This window comes from Mytilus californianus, unplaced genomic scaffold (assembly GCF_021869535.1).
Source record: "Mytilus californianus isolate M0D057914Y unplaced genomic scaffold, xbMytCali1.0.p SCAF_2, whole genome shotgun sequence".
Classification (NCBI taxonomy): Eukaryota; Metazoa; Mollusca; class Bivalvia; order Mytilida; family Mytilidae; genus Mytilus; species Mytilus californianus.
Window position 1 is genome coordinate 127,078,349 of NW_026262668.1, and position 15,033 is coordinate 127,093,381.

Consider the following 15,033-nt stretch of genomic DNA (forward strand, 5'->3'; position numbering starts at 1 on the left):
CCAAGACATTGCGCTAACTATGCAATTTTCAATATATATCAATATTTCCAAGGGACATAACTCTTTTAAAAATAATTGATCAACACTGATTTTCGAACTCGTCTAACACATTGCTGATATAAACCTATGATATAAGTTACATAAAATTCTGGCAGGAATTGTACACATGAGAGCGCTAACAATGCAATTTTCCATTTAATTAATGTTTCCAAAGGGCATAACTCTTAAAAATAATAGATCGGCACTGATCTTCGAACTTGTCCAAGACATTGCTGATATTAACCTATGATATAAGTTTCATAAAACTCTGGCAAGAATTGTACAAATGAGAGCGCTAACGATGCAATTTTCCATACAATTAATGTTTCCAAGGGGCATAACTCTTTTAAAAATAATTGATTGGCAGTGATTTTCTAATTTGTCCACGACATTGCTGATATAAACCTATGATATAAATTTCATAAAAATCTGGCCAGAAGTGTACATGTGAGAGCACTATCAAGACGGGACGGACAGACACATAGAGGGACGGTAAACCACCTTAAAACAATACTTACTGAGCATGTACTGATTTCATAGTATCACATGTCCATGTTGTACACTGACTGGGGTAAAAAAGGGTAATCAGCCAAATAAATCTAAAAATTCACATCATAATGATTGATCAACATGTGCTCTAAGTTTCATAGTTAAAGAGCCTAACCAAAAAAAATTAACCTGATATTGGACCGACAGATGAATGCACTGACCAGAAACCATATCCCCTTCTAGCATAGGAAGGGCATAAAAATCGTTTCATTCCTATAAAACAGAAAGTTGTTAGGACACAACTAATAATTTTTAAGAACTGAATTTGAAGATAATCTGATGGTGCTTTCTACCAATTTTATATAAATTTACATCTATTTCAAAAATTTTCTTTACACTAATTGCAAAACTTTATTAAAATTTGTGACATCACTCATTTACTGTTTCTTGACCTGAAGTAAATGCTGGTTAATGTCTTTTACTTTTGATTTGTTTCGTTACCCCATGGACATCACTGAAGTAATTGCTGGTTAATGTCTTCTACTTTTGATTTGATATGTTACCTCATGGACATCACTGAATTTATTGCTGGTTAATGTCTTTTACTTATGATTTGTTTCTTTACCTCATGGACATCACATCCAAAGTAGTTCTGCCAGCAACCTTTCTCTCACTTAGACCTTTGTTGTGGAGAATGGTGTCTAAGGCTTTCTGGTCTGCTTCAAAGTCCAATTCAAAGTCATCAGCATCATTCAGGACAGTGACTTTATTCTGAACTGTGAACTTTGTTCCTGGTTTAGTGACATCAAATGGCTTTACCTTAAATAACAGAAATGAAGGAATTAATTAATGGCTGCTTGGTTTAAGGCAATTGGAAAATATCTCAAGAATATTTAAGACAAGAACCAATTAACAATAAATAGGTAGGTTCTTCAAAGTGGTCAACTGGGATGAAAGGCATACAACTTTTGACTGAAAGATTGCTAACTTATTATTGAGTAGTCAATCCTATTAAACCCTATATCTATCTAGTTTGATACAGTAGTTAATAAACAATAAAATGTCATAAAATATCAACTTAAGATTTGCCAAGGGTACAATCTGTTGTTTTAATCTTTAGTGAACTTTCAGTGACATTGGCTTAAATATGCCAAATACGGTAAGTGTAAGCCAAATTATTTTGTGGATACTTTTATCTGGCCCATTCTTGCCAACTTTGCAACGATTTATTTTCACCATTTCCTAACTATGTTAATGTATTCTTATAAGAGAAGATCCTATCCTTTTGTAAAATACACAACCATTTATATCCACGGTAAAATTTTACTTGCCCAAGTCACAAAAATTTGTTGATTTACAGTATTCCAGGAATTTTGTAAAACTTTCAAAAACTGAAGTTTTCATATCATTATTTGTTATTTGTTAAAGAAACAGATTTTAACATTCCATTTCATGGATAAAACATATTAAACATTTTTTTTTTTCATTTTAAAAATACAATGTTAGCCTTAAATTTTGAAACGATAGTCGCAGTTGAATGGACTGGACCAAAGCATTCGATTCATCCATGGTCAAGTGTGTAGTCATAAATTTGGAATGCATTAAATACGGTATGAGATTTGTGTAAACTATATGTTTGAACAGTGTGCCTTTTTTTATGACAATTTATGATTGTGTATTTAAGTTCCATATCATTTTAGTCCATCATAACAATTAAACACAAAAGTACAGATACAAAACATTCACAAATAAAATCAATACACAAATATTTACAAAGGTCAGTTACTATAAATAAAGGAATCACCCGCGGAATGAAGTAAGTCTTGCAAGACACTGAAGAGGGTCGTCTGCTTTGAATTCAATTATTTAAATTTGTCAGAAATGTCTTTAATAATCCTTTTAATTATTGTAATTAACGAATTTTACAGGGATAGAGAAATTACTTTGACTCATCCAAGTTTTTGACACGACTGAGTTTTTCAAATGAATAGTCATTGATAGGCCATTTTTATAAACTTTCTGGTTCTCAAACACTTTTGCTTCAGCCCAAAAACCTGTCGCTAGCTTGTATTTATCTCTAAACCAAAATAAATAAATGTGTAAAAAATTTGTGTTGATCAAATTTTACTGCTTTCAAACAAGTCTAAGAGCGATAACTCGAACACATTCAGAAAACTAAAGGTTTTTACCTCTGTTTGTAGGCAGTTTAGACTTCCAGTGAACTTAAAAATTTGCATAATGTCAAAATGTAAACAGAAGTGAACATGATTTGATTATCGTAAAACTTACAGATGACACAACTGTAAAAGATTGGTGCAATAGAAGGTTTATTCCCGATTGTCCCACTTTTCAAAATTTTAGAGTTCTGATTGTCCCACATGAAAAGTTCTGATTGTCCCACATTATTTTTATATTTTTAATGTTCTTGAATAAACAATGCAATTGTTGTTTGTTTTGCAATATCAAATTAAAATTAATTATTGCATGAGCAAACTAGTAGTTGATATCAATTTTATAAATGTAACTATGAATTGTTGAATAAATCATCAGTTAGAATGCACTTTTGATTAAGCAATATAACATATATGTAATAAACGATATCTATTATGTTAGGTAAATTTATAAATCAAATATCAATATATTTTTTTATTTTAAAGTTGTTATTTAAATTTTAAAAACATGGACGCAATTTTGATTTTCTTTTCATATATATATAATTTCTTCTATATCTATATAATTTGTGTTGTTCTGTAATTAGTTTTCTGAGAAATATTTTATTGAATAGTTATTTTTGTCCTTTTCATATTGCAAATGTGTTGCCTTTACTTCGATTGTGATTTTTTTTTATCACTCCTTGGTATCTTATGAATACATACAGAGTTAAAAACATACTGGTCAATATCAACATTATAATACAATAACTAAATATCCTGCCTCCCTAGTCCTTTTTTTATAAGTCATTGTATGAGAACATTTATATAAATGAGGTATGTATAGTTATCTGCAAGATTTCGGTAAATTTCAACTACGTAATTAATGTGGTATGACGACCTAGATAGTATAACAAATTAATGTGCATTGACGACTTATAGTATAACTATTTATCATATCAATATCTTACAATTGTTGTTGGTTTTTTCTTGCAACTCAATCCATTCTGTAGTTGTTCCTCCCATTTCTTGTGTAACTTGCTGAAGTCTGGTGCTGGTCTGGCCTTCATTTTCTTCCCTGATAGCTGTGGTCTGGGGATATGACTACAATTATAACACAAAATAAGTGATTTCTTTTTAGTGGTGTTGAACATCAGACCAAAGATTATTAAATCAAAGCATGTTATTATTCTTTAGTATGTGACATTTACCATATTTTGCATTTTTATTTATTTTTTTTTAAATCAAAATTAGCTTCTTTTGGCAATTTTTTTTTATTTTACAAAGAAAAAAAGCATAAAAATTTTATACTAATGGATCATGCATACAGAAATAAAGTAAGATGTGAAAATTTATTAAGTTTTCAGTTGTGTAAATTATATATAGTTTTTTAATGACTTAGTTGTTTCCCATCAGGAACCCCCTTGTCTATCATTTGTTAAAAAACTGTGCCTGTGTTTTCATTTAAAACTTAAATATTTGGTCATGTTTCAGGCTTAGAGATTTACATCTATAAAAATATTTTATGAATTTGGTTATGTCATAGGGTAAGATAAGTTACATCTACAAGTCACTGTATATCATGCCTTTTCCCACATTAATGACTTGTCAAATTTTGACATAACAATGCTTTGTCACAGTGTCACTAGTAGAGCAGGAATTTCTGACCTTTGAGGGCATCTGAGGTCATACATGGATTTTGTTGGGGATGTGTTGTTAGATCTCTAGTTTTCTGAGGTCTGTTGTTTGACATTTCATTTGTTTTTCTCTTGGTCATGGTGTTAATAGATTTAAGTTTGAATCCCTTGGTATCCTCAAACTTTTTTTTAAAGTTAGGATTACTCTCATGCAGACCGTATATTTCTAACCTTTGAGTATAGATTACCTCCCATGCAGACTGTATATTTCTGACCTTTAAGTATAGATTACCTCTCTAAAAGACTGTATATTTCTAACCTTCAAGTATAGATTACCTCCCATGCAGACTGTATATTTCTAACCTTTAAGTATAGATTACCTCCCATGCAGACTGTATATTTCTGACCTTTAAGTATAGATTACCTCTCATACAGACTGTATATTTCTAACCTTCAAGTATAGATTACCTCCCATGCAGACTGTATATTTCTGACCTTTAAGTATAGATTACCTCTCATACAGACTGTATATTTCTAACCTTTAAGTATAGATTACCTCCCATGCAGACTGTATATTTCTAACCTTTAAGTATAGATCACCTCCCATGCAGACTGTATATTTCTGACCTTTAAGTATAGATTACCTCTCATACAGACTGTATATTACTGACCTTCAAGTATATACTACCTCCCATGCACTGTATATTTCTAACCTTTAAGTATAGTTTACCTCTCATACAGACTGTATATTTCTGACCTTTAAGTATAGATTACCTCCCATGCAGACTGTATATTTCTAACCTTTAAGTATAGATCACCTCCCATACAGACTGTATATTTCTAACCTTTAAGTATAGATTACCTCTCATACAGACTGTATATTTCTGACCTTTAAGTATAGATTACCTCCCATGCAGACTGTATATTTCTAACCTTTAAGTATAGATTACCTCCCATGCAGACTGTATATTTCTAACCTTTAAGTATATATTACATCCCATGCAGACTGTATATTTCTAACCTTTAAGTATAGATTACCTCCCATGCAGACTGTATATTTCTAACCTTTAAGTATAGATTACCTCCCATGCAGACTGTATATTTCTGACCTTTAAGTATAGATTATCTACCATTCAGACTGTATATTACTAACCTTTAAGTATAGATTACCTCCCATGCAGACTGTATATTTCTAACCTCTAAGTATAGATAATGTCCCATGCAGACCATATATTACTGACCATTAAGTATAGATTACCTCCCATGCAGACTGTATATTACTGACCATTAAGTATAGATTACCTCCCATTCAGACCGTATATTTCTAACCTTTAAGTATAGATTACCTCCCATGCAGACTGTATATTTCCAACCTTTAAGTATAGATTACCTACCATTCAGACCGTATATTACTGACCTTTAAGTATAGATTATCTACCATGCAGACTGTATATTTCTAACCTTTAAGTATAGATTATGTCCCATGCAGACCGTATATTACTGACCATTAAGTACAGATTACCTCCCATGCAGACTGTATATTTCTGACCTTTAAGTATAGATTACCTACCATTCAGACCGTATATTACTAACCTTTAAGTATATATTACCTACCATGCAGACTGTATTTCTAACCTTTAAGTATAGATTACCTACCATTCAGACCGTATATTACTGACCATTAAGTATAGATTACCTACCATGCAGACTGTATATTACTGAGCATTAAGTATAGATTATCTACCATTCAGACTGTATATTTCTAACCTTTAAGTATAGATTATCTCCCATGCAGACTGTATATTACTGACCTTTTTGATGTAGATGACATGTTTTCCTTCCTATATGCAGCTTTCATTGTTTTCTATATTTATATGTCTTTTATGTTTATATTCCTTCCCTACAACAATATAATCATATAATGAATAAATACTATTTGCTTTAAAGATTAAAAAGGGTTATCTACAATTATGTATAAAACAGTATCAAAACATTAAAATCAATGTAGGAGAGGGTATCAGTGAATAAATATGTTGTTAGGTTGCTGTCTCATTGATGCATATAAAAACACACCTACTTATTTAATTAGTTGTGACCATCTAATGACTTTGAGATATGTTGTGCAATGCAGTTTAGAAGGAGATTTTTTTTTAAGAATCTCCAAAGTTTGAACTGTTAGTTTTCCTGATATAAAGTTAGCTAAAAGAGTCTAACCCATTTGACGATATCATTAGCAATGTTACCAAAACAATGCAGCAAATTTTGATGCTTTATTATCTGCCCTTGCTACTGTATCGTTTGGCCTTACTAATAGAAAAAAACAAAAAGTATTGTGTCCAGCTTGTTGCCTCATATTCCATTGTATTTTCTCTGCAATAACTTTAAAATTTTCATAATAGTTGAACAACTAAAATGTACATATTTATACTGCCAAATTCATTAAGCCACATATAGGCAATTAAGACGGATTGACGTAAGGTTAACATTAAAAGGGGTTGTTTTTCAAAAAAAAATTTAATATCTTCTTAATCTCCATTGTAAGGAAAAGGTAAACAATTGCACGTCTTAATATTTTCTTTCTTTCATTTTCTTTCTTTTTTTAATTTATAAATATGAACAACAGACTGCTTTGCTCAATTGCCTCAAATGAATGCAATATACAATAAACTGTTGACAAAGAGATATGTCTTTCCTATCGGCATAAAATTCAGAAAAAGACAATCTGATGCCAGTGATGGACAGCAACATTGCTTATTAATTCAGTTATTGGACCATGATCTAGTGGGCAGAGCCTGAAAATGGTCGACAAACTGAGATGTACAGACAGTAATGAAACTTTATGGAAAATATCGTTGTTTATTGTAAGTAGTTCCTATCAATATAACTTAAGCATAAAAACATTGAAAATTGCTAATTAATTCAAAGTCACTGGACATGTCCTACAGGGCAAAACCTCAAAATAGTCGTCAAACTGATATGTACTGATACTAATGCAACTTTATAGAAAATATCATTGATCTATCACAAGTAGATCCTATCAATTGACTTAAGCAGAAAAACTTAACATCGAAAATTGCTTATTAATTCAGTCACTGGACCATGTCCTAGGGGGCAGGACCTCAAAATAGTCTTCAAACTGATCTGTACTGATAGTAATGCAACTTCATACAAAATATCATTGATCTATCACAAGTAGATCCTATCAAACTAACTTAAGCAGAAACTTAACAATTGTTGACGCCGGAGCTGTTGCCGGAAAAGCAAACCCTGTTTTTCGCTTTCCACGACTTTTGTCGCGGGCGAAACAATAAGGCAGGGTTTCCACTGGCTGTAGCCATTCTCGCATTTTCGAAAAAATAAAAATTGTGCCGATTAAAATTTGTTTTTGGCGAAAGAAATATAACGGTTCGACTTCGTCCATTGTTTACATTTTTCGGGTTACTCAGAATTTTTCCCTAATCAGACAATACCGGGAATTCACCTTGAACTCGTTACGATTTTGATAGAAAATCAATAATCAGCTGATTGCATTTTATAGCTATCTGCAACAAAGGATTATAATTAATCAAGGTGTTGATTGTATTGTTTCATGAAATGGTGTGGTTGAATGGCTTCACGTCACTCAAATTTTTTTTTACAACTTTGATTGAAATAATTGTTTTGAAGTGGGTACTTTCCGTTTTAGCAATGCACGTTTTGAAACATATTTTAAGTCTCCTCTTTTTCTTTTAACGATGGTCTGGAAAAAAAACTGTTGTTATGACGAAAATGTTAAAAAGTAAGAGAAATCTCTTACTTTAAATTTTATCGTATAACTTTTGATAGAAATAACTGTTTTGAAGTGGGTAATTTACAATCGTTTTAGCTACGCACGTCTTTGAGGCATAGTTTTACGTCCAAACTTTTCTTTTAGTGATGGTCCGGTAAAGAAAACTATTGTTAAGAAGAAAAATATTCAAAAATAAGAAACATTTCTGACATTAGTCTTTATCCTTCAACTAGATGGGAAGTATCTTATATATTATAGATGAATCCTGTGTTCTCCGGCAGAAGTAAAAAATTATGATTTCATGATTTACAGTATCTTTTAACAAGAGTGCACACACTGAAATGTCTCGCCTTCTTTACTAATCATTGATATTATGTTGATAGTCCTAAATATAAAGCTTTATTACAACTGTCACATAAACTTAACATTAACCAAGTAAACTAAACATTGACCAATGAACCATGAAAATGAGGTCAAGGTCAGATGAACCATGCTAGGCAGGCATGTACAGCTAACAATTCTTCCATATAACAAATATAGTTGACCTATTGCTTATAGTTTAAGAAAAACAGACCAAAACACAAAAACTTAACACTGAGCAATGAACCTTGAAAATGAGGTCAAGGTAAAAAAAAACCTGTGTGACTGACAAATAGATCATAAAATATTTCCATACACCAAATATAGTTGAACTATTGCATATAGTATTAGAAAAAAAGACCAAAACTCAAAAACTTAACTTTGACCACTGAACCATGAAAATGAGGTCAAGGTCAGATGACACCTGCCAGCTAGACATGTACACCTTACAATCATTCCATACACCAAATATAGTAGACCTATTGCATACAGTATAAGAAAAACAGACCAAAACACAAAAACTTAACTATAACCACTGAACCATGAAAATGAGCTCAAGGTCAGATGACACCTGCCAGTTGGACATGTACACCTTACAGTCCTTCCATACACCGAATATACTAGACCTTTTGCTTATAGTATCTGAGATATGGACTTGACCACCAAAACTTAACCTTGTTCACTGATCCATGAAATGAGGTCAAGGTCAAATGAAAACTGTCTGACGGGCATGAGGACCTTGCAAGGTACGCACATACCAAATATAGTTATCCTATTACTTATAATAAGAGAGAATTTAACATTACAAAAAATCTTTAACTTTTTTTTCAAGTAGTCACTGAACCATGAAAATGAGGTCAAGGACATTGGACATGTGACTGACGGAAACTTCGTAACATGAGGCATCCATATACAAAGTATGAAGCATCCAGACCTTCCACCTTCTAAAATATAAAGCTTTTAAGAAGTTAGCTAACGCCGCCGCCGCCGGATCACTATCCCTATGTCGAGCTTTCTGCAACAAAAGTCGCAGGCTCGACAAAAACTAAATGTTTGTTATTATAGAGTTTATTCATTACAATGTAGATTAAAAAATAGATATTAAGAATTATAATAAACATAGTTTTTTCGTTTGTAGTGGTTTATCTTTTGTCATATCGGGGCCTAGCTTTTATAGCTGACTATGCAGTATGGGTTTTGCTCATTGTTGAAGGCTGTACAGTGACCTATAGTTGGGAACTTTACGTCATTTGCTCTCTTGTGAAGAGTTGTCTTATTGGTAATTATACAACATCTTCTTATTTTTATATAACAACATGACAGATTTTTTTTTTGTTAGAAAGAAGGAAAACTTTAAACGAAAAATATGTATATGTTAGTTGGCAAAAAAAAAATTGAAAGTGGCAAAAATTAATTGTTTTGGCGAAAGGGGCAGCGAAAAAGAAAATAGACCCAGGGGAAACCCTAAAAAGGTATACAGAAAATTATAAATCCTAAGTAGATAAGACTTGAATACAAATTTTCACACACTGACAAGCCCTAATGCAATGTGTCTCAATGCAGATTATCCCATATCTCTTTTCATTCAAAATGTATATTATTGCCTACTTTTGTGATTTAAATATATACACTGATATATGTAGGTATATTTCTAACTCAGCAGATTTTTCATGCTATAATGGAAAGATCTGTATTTTTATTTCTGTAGTTTCTGGTTACTGTTCCTCTTGTTGGTATAGTAGCTAATCATATATATGTCCTTAAATTCCCTGGAAATATAAATAAAAAGAGTGCCTTAAGCTTGAAAAAATTAAAAACAAGATTTGACATTACAATTACTTTCAATGAAGTCTGAGCTCTTGTCAAAAATACATATACTTCTTATGTTAAATGAATAATCATTTAAAATACAATCGACTCTCACTATCACAAATGAGTATATATATATATATATATATATATACAAGTCTAAATTGAAAACAACGTTCAAACCTATGATTGCATTGGATAAAAACCGCAATTTTTATACGTGTGCATGCAAAACAAATTTCTTGTTAGAGGGGTCTAAATACAGCACAAACAACATTTTCCAAAAGACCAAAAAGGTGAAAAAGTATATTTTAACAAAACGCATTTGACTAACAGGTCGAACAACAAATGTTCTTAAACCCTGCTGACTGCCATTGGCGATTGCCAAATAAACGGATCACCGATGTAATAAATGGATCTTAATTTTAAATTTAATACTAAACAGAAAACAATAAACTTGCGTAAAAGATGATATACCGCAAACAAAAGGTGCAAAGGTTTTTGTACACCATATCCGGATTTCGACAAATAATGTCTCTTCAGTGATGTTAGGAATCGAAACGGTATTTGGAAGGCCATATAATTTACCTCAATTTAGGATAGACTCTTGAATTTTGAAAGAGTCAAAATAGGATGAACGGATCATATAAACCTGAAGGCAAATATAATACAAGCCCAAACGAAAAAATATAAACAAGTCTAAATTGAAAACAACGTTCAAACCTATGATTGCGTTGGATAAAAACCGCAATTTTTATACGTGTGCATGCAAAACAAATTTCTTGTTAGAGGGGTCTAAATACAGCTCAAACAACATTTTCCAAAAGACCAAAAAAGTGAAAAAGTATATTTTAACAAAACGCATTTGACTAACAGGTCGAACAACAAATGTTCTTAAACCCTGCTGACTGCCATTGGCGATTGCCAAATAAACGGATCACCGATGTAATAAATGGATCTTAATTTTAAATTTAATACTAAACAGAAAACAATAAACTTGCGGAAAAGATGATATACCGCAAACAAAAGGTGCAAAGGTTTTTGTACACCATATAATGAAAATCTATTAATTGGCACAGACATTTTACTTTGAGATGAATGAGAGTAAAATGTATTGTAAACTTATCATGAAGATGTTTGTGTAAAACTTTTCTAAAAAAACAGGAGATAAATGAGAGTAAATTGTATTGTAAACCTATCATGTGCATGTTTGTGTAAAACTTTTCTCAAACACAGGAGATAAATGAGAGTAAATTGTATTGTAAACCTATCATGTGCATGATTGTGTAAAACTTTTCTCAAACACAGACTTGGTAGTGTTGTGAGATGTGAAGGACTTCAGATGAAGAAGTTAAACATTCCTCTTCTGGTGCTTATTTACAAGTGCATCCATTTATCAGGAAAGTGTGATCACAGGAAGGATCAATTTAGATTGGCTAATTATTCCTTATCATAATTATCTGCCTTGAAAAAATTCCAAATCGAGAACTCACAAAAATTTTCATGTAGATTTTCACAAAATTGTGTTTTATGGCTATTTTTCACAACCAGAATTTTGAAATTTATACAAGGGGTCAAAATTGTGTAGTTCACGCCTAAATCATGTAAATTGGCAAGTTAGAAATAAGGCTGTGTATTGTCTGCAGCCTTTTACTCAAGTTAAAATTGCCAGGCAAGGATGCAGATTAAAGCAAATTAAACAAAGAAATTAGAGAAAAACAATGATTTTGCAACACTTGTTTGTTTTTGAGGGCCCATATATAACAATTCAAATACTAGATAATAATTTACCAAATTCATATTTATAAACAAATTTAATTTTAAAATCCAATATTGACTTATAAGCATAATAAATATTCTAATTCAAGCTTCATAACAAATTTCTCCTTTCTTTTCATAGCATTGCATAAGAAAAATTCAAAATGTAATCAGTTATTGACCTTCAGATTTGGTGTTTTAAACTGCTGCATTTTTTTTTTAAAGCTACAATGTAAAGGCCCTTCAAACAGTAATGTGAGGAATAAATTTCAACAGTATTTTACAAAAGGACAACACTATTTCAACGTCGTCTTTTGTAATACCTGTTAAGTATGGAATTTCAGCACACTCTCACCATTTTTGTTTGCCATTTACATGTTCTCTTCCTATTGCCAGTTAATAAAGAACAAAACTTTTCCTGTTTAAAGTTTTGGGTGTTTTTTTTTGTGATTTTGGCTTATTTAAAAACTTGACAAGTGTTCTAGAATCAATTACAAATATTTTCAACTTCTACTTGATAATGAAAAAACATGATTTTTTCATGAAAATACAGCAAATAATCTCACACGACTTGAAATAAATAAGTTTCATTAGACATTTTCAACTAGTGTCAAAAAGATTTTCCTGATTTCATGTGGTGAAAAATAGTGCACATATCATATACCCATTGATGCCAAGCCCCTTTAAGCATGTTAAGCCACACCAAACTGATGTTTGGTTCTTTCGATTTTGTCGCACCAAATTTGGACAAAACTTTTTAATAAAAAAAAATATTGCCAAACACGGAATTTTCTCATCCACATCCCACTCAATTTAGAAATAAAAAATATCTGGTTCCCTGTTTTCCTTGCGGCAAAGGTATGTTAATGGTTAAATAATCAGGAACAATTCAATAAATTGAAGAAATGTTGACTGTTTTTGTTGTGTCGCCTCACTGTCAAGGGCAAAATCTACTGGAAATAAACTGTTAACACAGAGATATGTCTCGCCTATTTGTTATTTTGATAATGCAAATGTTGAAATTAAAATTACAATACTTTAACATGCAAGTTATGCAAATATTCAAAGTCAATGAACCAGGACTGAATGTACAGGGCTAAACAGTCTCCATGGAAATGAGATGTGCCAATGCTAATACAACTGCAAACCAAATACCATTGACTTTTCATAAGTCGTTCCCTTTAAACAAACCTAAACACAAACATTAACTTTTAAACTATGGAAAAGTTTCAAAGTCAATGAACCATAATAAGGGGGTGGGGTTATATAATCTCCATGGAAATGAAACTTGCAAATGCAAATACATTTGCATACCGAATATCATTGACTTAACATTAGTGGTTCATCTTAAACTGACCTAATCACAAACTAATACATGTAAACTAAGCAAAAGTTTCAAAGTCAATAGACCATGACTGAGAAGTAAGGACCAAATATTCTCCATGGAAATGAGATGTGCTAATGCTTCTACAACTGCATACCAATTATCATTGACCTACCACTAACGGTTCACCTTAAACTGACCTAATCACAAACTAATACATGTAAACTAAGCAAAAGTTTTAAAGTCAATAGACCATGACTGAGGGGGCGGGGCCAAATAATCTCCATGATATGCCAATGCTTATACAACTGCATACCAAATATCATTGACCTACCACTAGTGGTTCCCCATAAACTGACCTAATCACAAACTAATACATGTAAACTAAGCAAAGTTTCAAAGTCAATAGACCTTGACTGAGGGGTGGGGCCAAATAATCTCCATGGTAATGAGATGTGCCAATGCTAATACAACTGCATACCAAATATCATTGACCTACCACTAGTGGTTCCCCATAAACTGACCTAATCACAAACTAATACATGTAAACTAAGCAAAGTTTCAAAGTCAATAAACCTTGACTGAGGGGGTGGGGCCAAATTATCTCCATGGTAATGAGATGTGCCAATGCTAATACAACTGCATACCAAAAAACATTGACCTACCACTAGTGGTTCACCATGAACTAAACCTATTCACAAACTAATACATTGTTGACGCCGCCGCCTGAAACAGCATACCTTTGTCTCGCTTTTTAACTCCGTCAAGGCGAGACAAAAAACAAAAGCAAAATGCTCGTCAACGCCACATTCGAAATTTTATTCCAAATGTCAGTAGGTGGGAAAGATAAAGCACATCCATTGATGCTCTGTTCAAAATTTCTGCACAAGTTCAACCCTTGTCACAAGCGATGACGATCTTGTATGTGTTGATATAAATTTGTTAGTGTTAATAGACCTTGGCTGCAAATTTGTGTGCTTTGAACTTAAAAAAGGCCTAGATCCTAACAAAAATTCCTCTTATGACAACCCTGCAACTAGCAAGCATGTTGATCCCCAGAATAAACAGATATTTGATTTTTCTGAGCACCCTAGGCCTCACCCTCTAACTAAACTTAAATATTTACAAGAGTTATGTGATTTATTATCTGTTTAAATAGGTTTACCTTGCCTCCATCATGTCCATGAATAATATTGTTTTTAATAGAAATCAAAGATTTTTACAAAACATTTTTAAATCATTACCAAAAAATAAATAGGTTTGTCTGAAAGCCAAACCTTGATTCAGAATATTATAATCTGCAATCAAGTAAGCATAATTAATTTTTGTTTTCCAGCTGAACAAATATAATACAAAATCATGCCATTGTTTAAATTTATATTTTAATCTTGTTCATGATTAAAAATTTTCTTAATTTGATATAACTAATTTTTGTAGGATAAAATTTTTAAAAAATCACTCGCTCACTCCATAACTCTCTCTTTGACTGAAAAAATGGCAGATTTACAAAAAAAAATAAAATTAAAAAATTTGCTCTCTCGGATTATTCTTTTACGTTTAAAAATCCAAAGAACTAAACATTAAACTGCTGTGGCCTTAGATGCAATCAGTAAAAAAGTATTAACATTTCTGTAATTTATGATTTTTTTCAGTCATACATGTATGTAATATTTTGACTTCAGATTCGTTCATAAAATT

The 15,033-nt window shown here is 31.8% G+C and overlaps 1 protein-coding gene across 1 annotated transcript in view; it reads right to left on the bottom strand.

The window, feature by feature from the left end:
* LOC127730942 (uncharacterized) overlaps window positions 1–6,215 on the bottom strand; it is a 97,021-nt gene extending 90,806 nt beyond the window's left edge. Inside the window, exons 1-3 of the mRNA XM_052239570.1 lie at window positions 6,127–6,215; window positions 3,650–3,782; window positions 1,154–1,347 (exon numbers count right to left, since the gene is read on the bottom strand). Coding sequence (XP_052095530.1) covers window positions 1,154–1,347; window positions 3,650–3,782; window positions 6,127–6,173 — 374 coding nt within the window. The 5' untranslated portion in view covers window positions 6,174–6,215. The remainder of the gene's footprint in view (window positions 1–1,153; window positions 1,348–3,649; window positions 3,783–6,126) is intronic.
* Window positions 6,216–15,033: the final 8,818 nt, after the last annotated feature.